Source organism: Emys orbicularis, chromosome 10 (assembly GCF_028017835.1).
Source record: "Emys orbicularis isolate rEmyOrb1 chromosome 10, rEmyOrb1.hap1, whole genome shotgun sequence".
NCBI lineage: Eukaryota > Metazoa > Chordata > Testudines > Emydidae > Emys > Emys orbicularis.
This window is the reverse complement of record NC_088692.1, coordinates 11,048,013-11,066,310: the sequence shown is the minus strand read 5'-3', so window position 1 is coordinate 11,066,310 and position 18,298 is coordinate 11,048,013. Positions and strand designations below refer to the sequence as shown.

General features: G+C 40.1%; 1 protein-coding gene across 1 annotated transcript in view; it reads right to left on the bottom strand.

Annotated features, from left to right (window-relative positions):
* Positions 1-18,298, bottom strand: part of IQCE (IQ motif containing E) — a 40,892-nt gene that overhangs the window by 17,757 nt on the left and 4,837 nt on the right. The window contains exons 4-16 of the mRNA XM_065412447.1: positions 17,486-17,626; positions 16,873-17,007; positions 16,103-16,173; positions 15,233-15,346; positions 14,529-14,576; positions 13,048-13,118; positions 12,102-12,174; positions 11,579-11,628; positions 7,279-7,442; positions 5,860-5,915; positions 5,264-5,472; positions 3,998-4,102; positions 1,464-1,566 (exon numbers count right to left, since the gene is read on the bottom strand). Of these exons, the coding sequence (XP_065268519.1) occupies positions 1,464-1,566; positions 3,998-4,102; positions 5,264-5,472; positions 5,860-5,915; positions 7,279-7,442; positions 11,579-11,628; positions 12,102-12,174; positions 13,048-13,118; positions 14,529-14,576; positions 15,233-15,346; positions 16,103-16,173; positions 16,873-17,007; positions 17,486-17,626 (1,340 nt within the window). The remainder of the gene's footprint in view (positions 1-1,463; positions 1,567-3,997; positions 4,103-5,263; positions 5,473-5,859; positions 5,916-7,278; positions 7,443-11,578; positions 11,629-12,101; positions 12,175-13,047; positions 13,119-14,528; positions 14,577-15,232; positions 15,347-16,102; positions 16,174-16,872; positions 17,008-17,485; positions 17,627-18,298) is intronic.

Here is an 18,298-nt window from a genome sequence, read left to right as displayed (position 1 = left end):
TAGGAACTAGCACCAAAAAATCCATTTTTGGATTATAGACTAAAGGAAGCTAATCCTAATGGGAAAAGTCGCACACTTTTGGCAATATAGAAAACAGAATAATAAAAAGATATGTGGTTCAAGGGGCTAACTGGCCAGGTATTGAATCTGAGACCAATTCATGCAATGTGTACAAATTAATAAAAAGTCATAGCCCTTGGATCTCCAGGAATACATGCAATACCAAACAAAGAAAAAGCATCAATATAATACACTAGCTTTATTTAGGAAATCTTTCCACAACTGTGCAAACTGCATGATGATAAAATTTAGTAATAATACAGAAACAAAAGCTGTCAAAGCACAAACCTTCTAACAGATACTAATATCAATTTTGGTATCTTGGTTGTTTCTGTTCATGCTCCCGAGGATTTTATTTTTAAATTTGTTGGGTATTAGTAAAAATGCAGATGCGTGGAAGAGAATCATAAGGCTCTGCAATGGATTTCTCTTTGGTGGTGTGAAACAATGTCCAATGTAAACTGAATGTACTACTCTATATTTTTAACCTAAAAGTATCTGCTTGAAGTGTTTTTAAACCCACAATTCTTTTTTCTGTTTAAAAAATAATCTTTTCAATGTGTGAGCTCTTGTAATACTGCACTGAGCAAGCAAGGACCAGCTTTACATTAAGGGTAGACAATCACCATAAAGCCTACGGACAAAATTTTGGGTAATTAACCACTGGAACAATTTACCAGTGTAGTGCATTATCCATCTTTAAATCAAGATTTGATATCTTTCTAAAAGATATGCCCAGAAATTATAGATTTGATGCAGAAACTACTGGGTGAAATTCTACAGCCTATGTTATATAAGAGTTAAAATCTATGAATCTATTAAATTAAGCCCACTCATCACACACCCAGAGGGCTAAAGCCTGCAATCCTTACTCCAGCAAAACTCATAATGAATTCAATGGGAATTTTGCTTGTATAAGAAGCTGGGACCAGACTGACAATGGTATTTAAGCACCTAAAAATGCAGATGGACACCTTAGGCACTTTTATATATCCACTAAGTTAGTTAGGTGCCTAACTCAAGTGCTTTTGTAAATCCCACGAGGTGCCTATCCGCATCTTTAGGTGTTTAAATACTTTTGTCAATCTGGTCCTCTGTGAAGGATTTGGCCCATAAAGTACAACTGTTTCTAAAAGGATTAGCAACAAAAGGGACTGCCTGCTGACATTCTTCCCTTGAGGACACATCTGCAAATGAAAGGCACATCTAGGAAAATTATAATTTACAAATGAAATTGGTTTAAACAAGCAACAACCTTCCTTGGTTACAGTTTAAGTTACTATAGGAAGGGATCTGAAGAAATCACAATTGCATTATGGACCTGAATATCTATCAACCAGAAAGACTTCAACTGCCCAATTTGTAAGGGTACAAATGGGATGCAAGAAAGAATGAGGTTATACCTTGTTTGGCGTTTCCATGGTATCATCTGCAGTTTGTCTCTTGTCTTCATGTAGTTCCGCCTCCAGTTCTCTCACTTTGTGTGTAAGGTTCTGGATTTCCTCCCTATAGTTAGGAGTGCAGAGTTATTTATAGCCAGAACTTTTCTGCTGTACAGGAACACACAATGCATGTCTCCATAGTGACAGATATGGAAAATGAACTCACAAAGAGAGATGTCAGAGTACTAAATTAAAATTAACAGTGACCAAGGTCACAGTGATACTTTTGATGCTATTTTTTATGCCTCTGCACCTGACCCAATAATTCAGTGACTGACAGATACAAGATTGTGGCAAAATTGTGTGTTTTACTTTGGCTTGATGTTAGTTTCTGATTGATATAATGGGAACACATTTTTTGCCATGATTGTCTCTCTAATGATCGCTGCTCAGTTCTAAATACTGTAACTCCTCTAGTGGATGGGAAACCACACTGTTAGGAGTCAGGGTGGAAGGGTAAAGTAGAGGATCTACAGCTCTCTCCTCATAAGCAAAAAGGAGGACAAGAAAAGGTCATCCAGACTAACATACCAGCTTTTCAAGGTTTACTTTAATCTAGGGCTGTCAATTAATCGCAGTTAACTCATGCGATTAACTCAAAAAAATTAATCGAGATTAAAAAAATGAATCATGATTAATCGCACTGTTAAACAATAGAATACCAATTGAAATTTATTACATATTTTGGATGTTTTTCTCCATTTTCAAATATATTTATTTCTATTACAGCACAGAATACAAAGTGTACAGTGCTCACTTTATATTATTATTTTTATTATAAATATTTGCACTATAAAAATAATAAACAAAAGAAATCGTATTTTTCAATTCACCTCATACAAGTACTGTAGTGCAATCTCTTTATCATGAAAGTGTAACTTACAAAAGTAGATTTTTTTTTGCTACATAATTGCACTCAAAAACAAAACAATGTAAAACTTCAGAGCCTACAAGTCCACTCAGTCCTACTTCTTGTTCAGCCAGTCACTAAGACAAACAAGTTTGTTTATATTTACGGGAGATACTGCTTCCTGTTTCTTATTTACAATGTCACCTGAAAGTGAGAACAGGCATTCGCATGGCACTTTTGTAGCCGGTGTTGCAAGGCATTTACGTGCCAGACATGCTAAACATTCGTATGCCCCTTCATGTTTCGGCCACCATTCCAGAGGACATGCTTCCATACTGATGATGCTCATTAAAAAAAATAATGCATTAATTAAATTTGTGACTGAACTCCTTGGGGGAGAATTGTACGTCTCCTGTTCTGTTTTACCCGCATTTTGCCACATATTTCATGTTATAGCAGTCTCGGATGATGACCCAGCACATGTTTGTTTTAAGAATACTTTCACAGCAGATTTGACAAAATGCAAAGAAGGTACCAATGTGAGATTTCTAAAAATAGCTATAGCACTCAACCCAAGGTTTAAGAATCTGAAGTGACATCCAAAATCTGAGAAGGAAGAGGTGTGGAGCATGCTTTCGGAAGTCTTAAAAGAGCAACACTCTGATGCAGAAACTACAGAACCTGAACCACCAAAAAAGAAAATCAATCTTCTGCTGGTGGCAGCTGACTCAGATGATGAAAATGAACATGCGTCGGTCCGCACTGCTTTGGATCGGTATCGAGCAGAACCTGTCATCAGCATGGACGCATGTCCTCTGGAATGGTGCTTGAAGCATGAAGGGACATATGAATCTTTAGCACATCTGGTACATATCTTGCGACGCCAGCTACAACAGTGCCATGCAAATGCCTGTTCTCACTCTCAGGTGACGTAAACAAGAAGTGGGCAGCATTATCTTCTGCAAATTGTAACCGAACTTGTTTGTCTGAGCAATTGGCTGAACAAGAAGTAAGATTGAGTGGACTTGTAGACTCTAAAGTTTTACATTGTTTTATTTTTGAATGCAGTTATTTGTTTGTACATAATTCTACATTTGCAAGTTCAACTTCCATGATAAAGAGATTGCACTACAGTACTTGTATGAGGTGAATTGAAAAATACTATTTCTTTTGTTTTTTACAGTGCAAATATTTTTAATCAAAAATAAATATAAAATGAGCACTGTACACTTTGTATTCCGTGTTGTAATGAAATCAATGTATTTGAAAATATAGAAAACATCCAAAAATATTTATTTAAATTGTATTCTATTATTGTTTAACAGCGCAATTAATCACGCAATTAGTTTTTATTAATTGCTTGACAGCCCTACTTTAATCCTACATTTCAGCTCTTCCACCATACTCCTGTCCCCCATCCCTCCAGACACAGAGATATCATTCATACTTCAAATCACCTTCCCCCAAAACTTATTCCAAGATCATCATCATTTAGCCAAAACAGTTCTGCCCAGATACCTCATTTACTCATCGTTCCCCACATTTCATATGACATTCTGCATATTTTGAACCACTTAGTATGAGAACTGTGTCATACTCAACTTTATCAGTCCCTTTCAAAATTGGAAAATGCCTCTCACGGTACCTCAAAGTCTCCTCTTTTTCACTCTTTTCTTTCTCCATCTCCTGCAGCTTTTGCAGTTCCCGCTCCAATTCAGTCTTTGCTTGCTGTAATTGCTTCACCTCTGAACTGTATGAGAATAGGGAATTAAGCTCTAAGGCAATGTTTATATAATTTGCATTTCAGTGCATTAGAAGAATTATTTGTTGCTTACACTTCTAATGTTGAATAAAATCTGTTTTGTTTAAACTTGAACAGTAATTTTATATTTTAAATAAGTATATATTTGTCCTTATAACCCCACACACTATGGTATACATGGTTTAGATGAAAAAGGACTTTTTGCATGGTATTGATGTTAGGTCTTTGTCCATGTGCATCTTTGCACTGAAGGATCATATTAACATACAGGCTGCTCTGTGCACACATCTAAGCACCTGGTAAAGTTAAGCTTTCTCTCCATGCACTGACAAACACAACTACTGTAAGAAATAGCAAAGGAATTCAGCTGCTCAGTTGGAGGATGAATGCCAGAGTATAGCAGAAAATGAGAGGTATGTTTCAGAGGAGAAAATGGTAGATCAGGTCAAAACTTCTGTTGCAAAATTCTCACAGCAAAACTGAAAAAGGTTCGCAAAATGATTTAAAGAAGTAACTATGAAATTTTAGTGTTCTTCAAATGTTATCTTTCCAAAAATTTCATTGGCCTTTAAAATTCTTCAGAAACATGCAGAAGTTTCCATTTTTGATGGTCAATCTTGCCATTCATAAATAGCAAAACTTTTTACAAAGCTGATATGATAAAGAGTGGATTTTTAAACCTTTTTTGCAAATCCAGCCAAACCCTTCCCAAAACCTCAAATGGCTCCAATTTTGTTTAAAATGTGAGAAACTTTTCACATAGCTCCTTTCATGATACAATGTGAAACGCTTCACACCTATGAAAAGACTGTCACAGAGGGCTTGTCTACACTTACCAGAGGATCAACCCTGCGGTGATCGATGCATCAGCGGTCGATTTAGCGGGTCTAGTGAAACCCGCTAAATCGACAGTCGATTGCTGTCCCGTCGACTCCTTTACTTCACCGGATTGAGAAGAGTAAGGTGAGTTGACAGGAGAGTGTCTTCCATCGACGTCGCATAGTGTTGTCCCCGCGGTAAGTAGATCTAAGCTCTGTCGATTTGAGTTACGCTATTCATGTAACTCAAATTGCGTAGCTTAGATCGACTTTTCCCTTTAGTGTAGACAAGGTCAGAGACTGTAACATCCCAGACAATAGTCAGACTTACTATTTACTGGCCAGTTGATTTTGAAGTGCGCTCCTATCACCTTTCAGTTTCTTCACCAGCCCTCGGAGATGCTCACATTCTTCAAGGGGGTCAGGTTCTTGAGTGTCTGGCTGATCCAGTTGTACAGAAGCTGAAGGTGGCAGAGCAAGCAATGGTGATGTGCCATTAGCTGATGACTGCAATCTGTTGTTCTCCATCTCATGCACTTCCTAGAGGTTCAGGGGGGAAAATTGAAAATTTTCTCTTTCTGCTTCTATAAGATATGGGGAGGAGGGGGACAGAGGGAGGGAAGATCCTCATCTGGTACAAACTGACTTCAATGGAGCCATACTGATTTACACCAGATGAGGATCTGCCCGGGCTAGGGAAGAGGAAAGGAAAGCAGGATCAAAGGGAGATTAATCTTAAAGCCGCAGCTATACAAGATGAGTATGACACAGCAGAAAAGGGAACAGTATAGATAGCTGTTCATATGTATAAGAGAGAGTGCACCAAGCTGATACTTGGAAGGATAAGGCACCATGAACACAGATCAGTGACTTTATGTTTTCTGTTCTACCATTGATAAGACAGGCTATATTATTTCTGTCACTCACTTTTTCCAGTTCTGAAATCCGTCTCATCAGCCTCTGTCTGCTCCACTCATTGTAATCTAAAGAAGGTAACAAGGTTTTAAACAAGAAGCTGGATTGGTGAGACACAAATCCCTAGAAAAAGGAAGCTTGTGTCCATTCAGAAAGTCCACCTCATTGTAGGAGACTGAAAACCAGCTTTAGAGACGGAATGGTCTAGAAATGTTTGACATCCTACTCAAACCATTTCAAATTAGACCATTTAAACCAGTACAGTATATTTTTGGATGATGGAAAACAGGGCTTTATGGGGAATGTCTTGTTCCTCCAGACTCTCTGAATGGATACAAGCATGGGTGTCAAACACATGGCCCCAGGACACTTTCCTCCAGTCTGTAATTCCCTCTGATTTAACAAAGGGGTCTGACCTACAGGTGCCTGCTGTAGCTCAAAGAGACTGGGAGGGAGCTGGAGCAACTGGAATTGAGAAGGGAACTCATGCCTGATTGGGTACCCCACTACCACACACCAGAGCGCAGTGTCGCCCCCCCCCCCTTCCCTGATTCCTACTGCCACATAGCCCACAATGTCAAAGAAGGGGTGCTCCTCACTCCCCCTTCAGAGAACAGCACCCAGAGGGGAAATGCCACAAGGGTGTGGGAGGGAAAAGAGAATGAGGAAGACTCCCTAGAGGCAGTGGGGGATTGGATTGTGGGTAAGCAAAAGAGAGAAAACTGACAAATGGGGATGGGAGGTGTGTGAACGGATTGTGGCGGGAATGCATAAAGGGGTAAATTAGGGTTTGTCTACACATACAGCGGTGTAGCTGCACTGCTGTAGCACTTAGTGAATATGCTACCTATGCCAACAGGAGAGCTTCTCCCATTGGTGTAGATACTCCACCTCCCAAGAGGTGGTAGCTATGTCGACAGAAGAAGCCTTCGTGTCAACATAGCGCTGTCTACACCGAGGTTAGGTTGGTATAACTGTGTCGCTCAGGGATGTGGATTTTCCACACCCCTGAGCAACGTAGTTATACCAACATAAGTCTGTAGTGTAGACCAAGCCTTAGTGACCAGTAGAAGGACAGTTTCACAAAGGCATTTATTTTTTCAAAACAGAATGTAATTGTCTTTCAGTATGATCTGTAACTTTGCCAGCTACAGAGACACATTCTGCAGTCAGATGAGACAGCAAAATGTGCCCCTTGCTAGTGACTCCTGGCCCACAGACCCTAACTGAAAAGGTAGTTCAGTCTACTCAAGGAGCGAGTTTGATGCTCCTGGAATAATAGTTGATTGCTGCCCATTTTCAGGTAACACATTTGCAATGCCTCTAGGAGCTGTATCCATATTGCCATGTTGTCTATGAACTGTGCCTCTCTCCCAACTCCTTTCTGTGTATTTGAAGCCTAGTTCCCTACCTTAACTTTTCAACACATACTTTTTGTTTTGCTGGAAGCAGGGGAACTGCTCAGCACTCGGTCTAGATCTGCTTTCAGGCTCTTATTTTCATCTTGCAGCTCTTTGATGTTCTTGGATAATCGCAGAACAGCAGCATTCAGCACCTTCAGCCGTTTCTGGGATTCTCTGCTCTCTGGAAGGGATCTGTGCTTGGAAAAGGGGACAAGAGCAGGGGTTTAGACTCAAACACAGCACACAGAGGCAATAACTACAAGCAAATGAGAAAAGCCCCCACACTCAATAAACAAGCAGATTGGGGTTAGGAGAGGGAAGGGTGCATTTGGGAAGAAGGAGCAATGCATTACAAGTAATTTCTAAGCTAAATTTTCAGACATGTTAGAGCATCTGATAACTGAATGCTGCACTTTCTCCTTTGAAGGAAGTCCCCTACCAAGCTTATCTCTCCACTTATAAAGATACACTGGAATCAACACTAGATAAGAAACAGACTTGGAGAATGCAGGCAACACGAGTGTGGTGGGAACACCAGGAAATAGACAAGTTAGAGACTACAATGTGTTCAGAGCCTCCAGAACTAGATGATGTTGCTGCAGTTTTGCTTTTTAATTATTCTACTGGACATACTGAGGGTAACTCAACTTCCATTAGAAGTGGTTGTAAAGTTTGTTCCTACTACAGGATTCCTGATAACCTGGAACAACTGCTCTGCAGTGCTATGGGAGAGACCCAGGTTATAGAGCAACCTCCTCCAGCAAACCATGCTGAGAGGCTTAATGAATTGACCAAGCCCTGCCATGGCCAAATGCCAGTCACAATGGCCAATACATAAAACAGTTTGTGAAGAAGCCACACATCTCTGCGCACTGGAACACAGTCTCAATGGCAGCCTACTGGAGAAGAGGAAGACAGTCGTGGATATGGCATACACAGTATGAAAAGCTGGGCCCAATTCACTCTTAAGAGGTCTACGAAGGGAAACAAACAACCAAACAAGGAAGGGTTTTTTATAGGACTGCCCCAGAAAGAAAAATGGGGAGATGACAGAAATGGTACCCGCATCACTCAATGCCCATTATTTCAGGCAGCTGTCAAGTTAAAATAAACAATCACAGAGTTGCAGATTGTGTGGAATGGATCATACTGAGGAGCTGAAGGTTTTTTAACTTTGGCAGCAAAGGGACATCACACCCTCTCTGATGCCAGAGCAATTTAGTTATTTTTGGAGAAATGAAAAGATAACTGCCTAGTCCTTTTTATGCATCCTGCTCAACAGAGAGTCAAAATGTACTTTAAAGGTTTATATTGTACACACATAGTTCTAAAAGGCAACGGTATTAAGATTCAGGAAAGGAGAGACTAAACACACTATAACTTAAGTCCGCAACGATCCAGGCAGGCACCTTGCACCATAGTTCTGACCTTCAGCATCATTTGCTATTCCAGTCCTTGGCCTTGTGAGTAAAGACTGCTAGTCATGCAATTGGCAGAGACTGTCCTCACCATTTTTTTTTTTTTTGAGCTATGCACAAATGAGGACTAGAAGGAAACCTGACGACTCATTTTCACCTGTAACTTACATTGAATTTGATAGCCTTCAGCACTGAAAGGCAACTTCTTTAACTCACTGCATGCCTGAGCCAAAATAAATGAAATATTTTTAATAGTGACAAACTAAATTCCAGTTTTTAATCCACCACAAATGACAGAACAGGGGAACAGAAGGAATATACAGTATTACCCATCCACAGTTCTGGTGGAATTGCACTGATTTTAACAGTTATGCCAGGGATTAAAATGGCCCATTGTGTTTCAGATAGGGAAGCACAAGCACACTCTGAAGTATTGATATATTATCTTCCATGCTCAGCAGATCATCATCCTTCCTGTCTAACCAGTACTCTGCCCTCATCTTTCAGGAGGCTGGACTAACACTGCCTTGCGCATCTGCGCTTACTTTGCTCTCTGAATGTAATTTTACTCCCATGTTACTCACATTCATGATAGAGATTAAATTAAAATCATATTACACTAGATACTTTGAAAGCAACCTTGAGCCACTGCCATATTCCTATCTTCATCCTACTGCACAGACCTTTCTCTATCGTCTTCATGGTAGCTTCCATCACTGCTCCAGAATCTTTATCTTCATGTCTATAATCTCCCTGGATATCATCTGGACAATTTTTAATTTAGAGTTTAAAACTATTTTAAGAATACAGATTCCTCCAAAATATCTCCTTCATCCCACCCCCAATATTCCTCTCCAATATGCCCATGTTGGAGCAACACTCCGGTCAGCCAAGAAGGAGTGGACATCACTTTGGGTAGGGGCCAAAGGGTATTAGGTGCTCACATCCCCCACTCACAAGCTAATTTGTTGTCTTGATTTTTCCTTTTAATTTTTAATTATGAGACTAACAGCACTATCTATATTTAGGTAAAGTGGAAGCAGTCATTGTGCAAGCTTCCTCAACACCGTTTAGCAATTAACCTCAAGCATGACCTACAACCCCCCACTATTCTAATCCTATTTTTATAACCCTGCTATTATAATCCTGATTATTATGGGATTATAATCCAGTTCTGCTGATTCTTAGTTTAGAGGGCAGGTATATCATACTGGTACTTTTATTTATTGTAATTAGAGATGTGCCTGAGCTGCAAAGTTGGGATTTGGATCTGAATTTTTCCCCAAATGCTTGGCCCAGAACTTTGGTTCTGATCAATGGCTAATTTTAATGCTGTAATATTTCTTATTAAAGTTCTCCAACTGCCTGTGTGCCTTTGGTTGGGCAGGTGACACACTATAAAGTTATTAATATTTTATATTTTCCCTTTGTGTTTTATTTTTAGACTCACTACAGCATGTTTTACCCAGCATGCATCTCCTCTTGATCCCTGGTCCATCAGGGACAAGCATTAGTAAACTGGCCTAAGGGTATGTCTACACCGCAATCAGGAGGTGTAACTGTAGATCATGTAAGCATATCTGAGCTACCTGTCCTAGATCAAAGCTAACTCAAGTGACAGTAGCAGTTTATCTGCAGCAGCAGTGGCAGCAGCACAGACTAGCTTCCTGACCCTGGGTACATACCTGAGCGGCTAGCCCAGGGGTAGGCAACCTATGGCACGGGTGCCGAAGGCGGCACACGAGCTGATTTTCAGTGGCACTCACACTGCCGGGTCCTGGCCACCGGTCCGGGGGGGGGGGCGGACTCTGCATTTTAATTTAATTTTAAATGAAGCTTCTTACACATTTTAAAAACCTTATTTACTTTACATACAACAATAGTTAAGCTATATATTGCAGACTTATAGAAAGAGACCTTCTAAAAACGTTAAAATGTATTACTGGCACCCGAAACCTTCAATGAGAGTGACTAAATGAAGACTCGGCACACCACTTCTGAAAGGTTACCGACCCTGGGCTCGCCCGTGTTCATGCCCATGCTAGCTTGTGCTCATGCTGCTGCGGCGTCACAGCTATTGTTACTCAAGCTAGCTTTGATCTCTAGCTAAAGCAAAGCTAGCCTGGGTACGCCTACATGAGCAGCAACCACCCAACCAGACATATCTTCAGAGACACTGCCCTGACTATGTCTCACTCTCACGACATCCTAACACCTCCTAACTGCTACCATTAATCTGTCTCAGTCACACTGTGGACCAATGCCCCTGCGCTACAGGATTATTTTCACACCAAAGCACTTTCTTTATTTGCAGCACACATTCTAGAGCAGTCTACATAAGTGACTTAAATGTGCATAAATTAAATATCCAACAATCTCTATCCATATAATGTTGCCAGGAGAAGCAGTTCAATTTTTGGGGTAAAGACATGGATTTTCTTTTATGGGGAATAAATGCTAGAAATTCTTTTTTGAGCTTTCAATTGCTCTGCTTTAAAATGTTTTGCTTCATTTTCAAACAGCTTTAATATTTGGTTTCCCTGTAAAGTAAAATGTATTTCTTTGTTCTGTTTGACAATGAGAGTGTTCTTTTGATTTAGTGTCTCTTTAGGGAGATCCTGTTTTGGTGATACAGGATGGGAATTTAAAACTCTAATTGAGGTAGATGCCTTTTGTTTTCCTCATTAAAAGCCCATCAATTCAGAGTGACAGATCTACTGTGGAAGCAACATGGGCATGACACACGCGCTGTGACGTCAACAGAGGTAGTGTGGAAAAGCAAATCCACCAGTATCTAAGTTATGAGACAAACAACAATTTACATGCAATTGTTTTCCATCACTTAGTATAGTATACAAAGTATATACCAAAAACATATACATGCACACGTCCCAGAAGAAATAAACATACTTTTTCCCCACAGCCTCAGATTTTGCCAGCAGGGTTTGGAGACGATGAATCTGAAGTATAAAAGATAGATTGCCTTAACGGACATACATAGCTGGCACAGAAAAGACTTAACTGTTGGAAAGCTCAGAATGCTAACCTACTATGCAGTGTCTGGTAAGTGAAAATAGAAGTGAGATCCTTGTGGCATTAGCACAGGTAACAATGCCATGGCCAAAAATGAGAGTATGGTCCTACTGGCATTAATATGGATGCTGTGCTCGGAGCTGTACACTGTATTAGTTTCATTACTTGCCTTGTTTAATTAAAAATAGGTTTTCTGCTTTACATCAAGGCTTTTACAAGTACACCTAGTTGGTGCTTTTATATATATACAAAACACACACGTGTCTACTTGACTTGCACACACAGACAGGTGCAGTTGGGCTCTAGGAAACAAGTGTAAAACTGTTCAGGGTTTCTACCTAGAATCTATAATTGAACCTCTCCTCCCTGTTTACACGGGCAGGGGTCTCACCAGATGTACCTCCTCATAGTAGGTCTCCATAGCAATCCTCATCTCTTCCAAATTAGTGGTCTTCACATCTGTCTGGAATTTACTGAAAATGGAAGAATACAACAGTAACCTCAGGAGATCTGATAAGGAAGGAATGACCATTAATGGTTTAAAATATCTGGGAAGGGTATGGCGAGAGTCACATGTGGTTATTGTAGTAAGATGAGGCCCTGAAACATAAACTCTTGTGTCAGAAGCCTAGTCTGAGGCCTGAAGCCTGAACCAAAGTACTTCCAGGCATTGCTAAGCAAAAGCTGGGCTGTGAGCCAGAGGCAGGCCCCACTCACAGAAGTTGGCGAGAAGAGGAACTTGTGCCAAGATGACATCAGGACAATCCACAGACATAACAAGGAACAGGCAGGTGCATCTTAAAGACAGGACAGCATGATGGATAGAGCCCTAATGAGCCAAGAGGCTGTACTTCAATACGTCAGTAGGGATGAGTAATCTGTCCTGTAACTGTATAAAAGTAGGTCCCGGAGTGCGCATCTTTGTCTGGCCTAGGGGGCAGTGGAAAGTCCCGCCACTGACTGAGCCGGTCCATTGCCAGGGGGCACAAATTCGTAGTATGTCTTGTAGAGTCTACGGGAAACTATTACTGTGCTTCGTTTGACAATAAACCTGGCTCAGGTTCCTTCGTACCTTACTAGAGTCTGTGGTCATTGGGGGTTCTCTCGGGGTTTGCTATGTCAGCTATCTGCACAGAGCTGGGGCAGCACACAGAGGGAACACGCACACAGCCGACTGTTATCATCATCGAACAAGAGCAGAGCACCACACAGGTAGCTACTGACAACAGTTATGACTTAATTCATCTTTCCCAAGGAGTCAGAGAATCTAACTCCATAAGAAAATGGATGTCCAATTCCCTCCCCCCTCTTGTCCTATATATTTCCTTGCCCCAAAAGAGCCATACTTGATAGTGTTGTCTTTCTCTTTGCATTGCTGTTCCAGCTTGAGAATCTTCTGCTTCAGCCCATTGATTACCTACCGAAAGGAAAGAACACGGCTCATCAGTTCTAGAGAAATCTCAGAATCTCCAGTCAGAATTCCTGTTTCTCAGGAATCCCACTTCATCTTTCTAAATCCATCTAATCAGAAATATTTAGCCATATGTGTAACAGGACAAACAAACTGTAAGCATTACTGCTATCCTTAAAGGGAGAGAGTTAAACCAGATGCCTAATAAACAGCTAGTTTAAATATAACCACATTAAGAGCTGAGTGCAAACACTACTAATACATAAGCATACAATCATAGAAATGTAAGGTTGGAAAGGACCTCAAGAGGTCATCTAGTCCATCCCCATGCTGAGGCAGGACCAAACATATATAGACCACCCTGACAGGTGTTTGTCTTACCTGTTCTTAAAAACCTCCGATGATGGGGATTCCACAACATCCCTTGGTAACCTATTCCAGTGCTTAACTATCCTTATAGTTAGGAAGTTTTTCTTAATATCTAACCTAAATCTCCCTTGTTGCAGATTAAGCCCATTTCTTCTTGTCCTACCTTCAGTGGACAAGAAGAATAATTAATCACCATCCTCTTTCTAACAGCTCTTTCTAACAGCCCATATTTGAAGACTGTTATCAGGTCACCTCAGTTTTCTTTTCTCAAGACTAAACATGCCCAGTTTTTTTAACCTTTCCTCAAAGGTCAGGTTGTCTAAACCTTTTGTTATTTTTGTTGTTCTCCTCTAGACTGTCTCCAGTTTGTCCACATCCTTCTTAATGTGTGGCACCCAAAACGGGATCCAATACTCCAGCTGAGGTCCACCAGTGCTGAATAGAGTAGAACAATTACCGTCCATGTCTTACACACAACTCTCCAGTTTATATGCCCCAGAATGATCTTAGCCTTTTTGGCAATTGCATCACATTGTTTGCTCATCTTCAATTTGTGATCCTCTATAACCACCGGATTTTTTTGCAGTACTGCCACTTGGCCAGTTATGTTCCATTTTGAAGTTGTGCATTTGAATTTTCCTTCCTAAAGGTAGCACTGTGCACTTGTCTTTATTGAATTTCACATAGCATGTAGTCACTAAATAAAAACATAAACTTTGATAATTGCATCCATTCACTATTAGGGGGTGTGGGAAAAGAGGTGGAGAGTGCAAATGTACATCTACTCTGTTAAATTCAGGGCTATGAATAAGCTGATGTATTGATGCAAACACATTCCTCCTGAGGATGAGAAAAGGCACTTTGAATTGCTGTTAATTCTAGACCTTTGTTACAGGTCTTATATCTGGCAATAATGAAGACATCACTTATATGATTGCCTAATTAAACTGTATGGTCTCCTTCTGTATCTTGGATATTCTTCTATCAGGAAGTGTTCAGCTGGAAAGGAGAAAAATCGTATTTGAAAGTGCAGGTGAAGAAAATTACCCATCTAGTATCGTTCTTCTCTGCCAAAGTCTGGGCAAAATCAGAGCCCTGCAACAGAAGACAACAAAATCAACTTAGTTTTGTTAAATTCTCTTCAGCTTCCTCCCTGCAGGTTTTCCTCCTAGCCTCCAGCCCAGGAACATGTTCTTACACTTATCTAAGGATTTTCTGTGCCATCCATTACAATAGTGACTAAGAATTTCTCTTCCAGGCTCATTGGTCTTACAATAGGGTTTTCCTTCTGCTCTACAGGTGAGGAGTCAGGACCATAACATATAAGTTGTCCTTGAATTGAATTTTGTGCTTCCAGTTAACGGATAGACTGGAAAGACAAACTTGGATACACAGAACAGAAATCATCTGGTATCAGCTGTATCTCTGTCTTAGGCAAGCTCGCCATTACTACAATTGAGATATTCAGAATAGAGAAATGATGGGCGCAGGGGCAGGCCTGATTTAATATTACCTCCTGTGCTCTCCTACCACACTTACCTTGAAAGTTCTTAGAAACCATATTCAAGTTGGAACCATCATGTTACAGACTGTTCATGTCTGAGACATGAGTTTCCCTTACTGACTCAGAACAGGCTGACCTTTCAGTTTGACACTAAAAATTCAAAAACACCACCTTCACTATCTTGCACTAATACTGTAAACTAACATCCTGCTGTCAGCTATGCTACTGGGAAGGTTACAAGACTCACCCTGGAAGGATCCAACAGCTGCTCAATTTGTCGATCCTTCCTGTTATTCTCCTTCTCCAGTCGTCGGATCTTTGTTTTCATCCGATCCCCCTCACTTTTCTGAACCTGTATTGTCTAAAATGGAACAAAAAGATAACAAATTCATCTACAAATTCTGCCCAAGTTCTCCAGGCAGGAGAAAGTCAGAGGCACATTGTGAGCTTTTACAATTAACTCACTCTTGGACACCAAGAGCAACCCAATTAAAATAGCTAGCACTAATGATGAAGGAAAAGCAAGAAGAGGATCATCACTTTGGATTAGGACTGATTAAGAGGGGAAGTTGCAGGGTATGGAGAAGAGGGGGAAAAAAAGAGACTTCAATGGCAGGGCAACTTTACTGGAGCCACTGGAGCAGCCAAGATGATTGTCTACAGGTACCTCCATCTCAGCTCCTCCCTCTAACCAAGAGCCTGGCTCAGCTTTGCCCAGGAGTCAAGCCCAACATCCGTCTTCATGTACACATAGACCCAACTGGCTGACTTTTAATCATTAAAAGAATAATCAGGGGCTGCTATGGAAATTCAAGTGGCAAAGGAACCAACCCCAATCAACCTTTTCAAAGTCCAGATAGGGGTTTGTTCAGTCTTTTGGGTATACTTCATGGCCCTCCCACATCTAGAAGAACTGACTGTCACACCATTAGTAAAATGAAATATCTTTAAATAGGCATGGTTTCAGTTCAGTCCATACATTACTGAAGTGAAGAAGCTCGGTGGCTCTTCCAGGTATAGGCAACCAGACCCTGCTGATCTGATCAGGGCTGGGTACCCACAGATGGATGAGGCAGCACATAGGACTTTTTCTATTCAAGTAGCAAAGCAACTATACCTTCTTCAGTTCAATAATCTCATCATACATATCTTCCTTTTCTTTGTAGTCAGGTGTTCCAGGGATGTAGCCTACAGAAAGAAAGTCAATAAAAAAAATTAATTGAAAATAGAAAGAGTTTCAGCTGCTGCAGCTGCACCTGAAACCCCTGTCAGATTTTGGGGGCAATTTTTTCTTTAAAACAACAACAACAACAACAACAACAACAAACCTCTCTCCCCGCAGTTGCTGTATGAAAGATCCACACAAAAACAAGACAAACTAAAGGACCATATAATGGAAAATACTGAAACCAACAACTTACAAAAGCCACACAATACTTTGGAAAAAAATAGAAAAATTTGTAACTTTTCTAGCCTTGTAAGTTATAGGAATCTTAGGTGTTACTTGTAACAAAATTTTCAGACAGAAGTTTGATTTTTAAATGTATAATTTATTGCTAAAGGGAGAAAAAGCAATATTCAAGTGTGCGTGTTCCTTTTGATTTTCTCATACAATCGAACTGATTTTTACACAGTAACATAATGTATCACAAACACTTTATAGAGAGAAGTAACAAAGGGAGTCAATACTTTACACAGAATTTCAGGTAGGCAGCTGTCTTATGTACTTAAGTAGCTAGAAATAAGGAGAGTGAGCACCATGTGACCAGCCAGCTCACAGAGAACCACCTTTTGAGAGTTTGTTCTATGGGTTAGAACTAGAGGAGCTGCTGCCTTACCGAAGCAAGGACCTTAAACAAAATGATGTTGCCTAATTTCTGAGCTCACCATTGCTAGAAGAACGAGCATGCTTTGGCTTTTTCATGCCTAGAGCTTCCTTTAGATATTCTGGAGTGCTGCTGGAAAGGTTAGTTCGTGCATGTGCCACATCAAAGTCTGATTTCAGGGCCTGGCTCATACCTGCTAGTAATGAGAAAAAACAACAACAGATAACTATACATTCAATTCACCCTGTGTGAATGCAACAGCAAAGCCCAGAACAGCTCTGGCTGCCTCTACGAACCCCCACTAGAAACAAGTATATCCAAATACTGTCAAGAATTATGCAAGTCAAATTCATTCCTAACAAACGAACCAGACACCAGCAAAGTAAATTCCAGCTAGGCATCTAATCAAGGACAAATTTCTGTTTGGAGGCATCCCAGAGCCTATAGGTACTCAACACGGAAGAGAAAGTTATGCAAATATTGATCAACCAACAAAAACGGTCTTAAGCAAACTTTTAAATGTAAAACATTATGGTGGACCAAATGCAACCCTGGAGTAAACAAGATTAATTTATACTGGACTGAATGGAAGCTGAACCCACTTAAATCAGGACTGCATTATAAACCCTATGAAATTTCACTTGCAGATGTGGATGGAATTACTACACTGATACCTTGCTTCAGAGATCCTAGCCACATCTGCCTTGGTGTTTTAGCCATTGGGTTTTCATGGTGTATGATCCCTGTTCCCTTCAAGGACCTCCAAACTGCAGCCTTTTTAGGATACAGGTATGTGCTGGAGATATATGGAGATTCTAAGGCAAGAGAAAATATTTCATAGCATTATTACAGTTGATGTCACAAAACAATTTTCTCCTTCTTGAACATAATCCCTGATACAGTCTTCCAAATTATCAAAATACATTTTATAACACCTTAAATGCTTAGCTCTTAAAAACAACAACAAAAGGCAAGTGGAACATAGCTACATCAAAATAAGAAAAAAGTCCGCCTTCCAGAAATAGTTGCTACAGAGAAGAGGAATAATCACATGACTTAATATATACCGACATATTTGTGTGTACACTTTAAACACATCTATGCACCCATAAGAAATATACACACACCTAAATTAATACATCGAAATGATCTATTAAGAAGAGAGTATACATATATGCTCTACCTACACAAAAGATACTGTATGCCTCAACAGAAGAGAGCACTTTTACAAGTGTGCAAGTTTGTCACAGCCTTTATGACATCAATAAAAGCATAGTCAAAAGTGATGTCACAAAGGCCATGACAGAAATAAAAGTGCTATTTTTAAGACAAATTGATCATGTAGTCATAGGTAGTTCAGAAAGAAGAAGGTGTTTGTAGGTACAAAGAAAGGGAAGCACCTAATCAAAACCTAGCAAGTTAGAAAAAGTCCACTGTTTAGAAATATTATATACTATTTATAAAACACATAAACATCAGGTATGAAA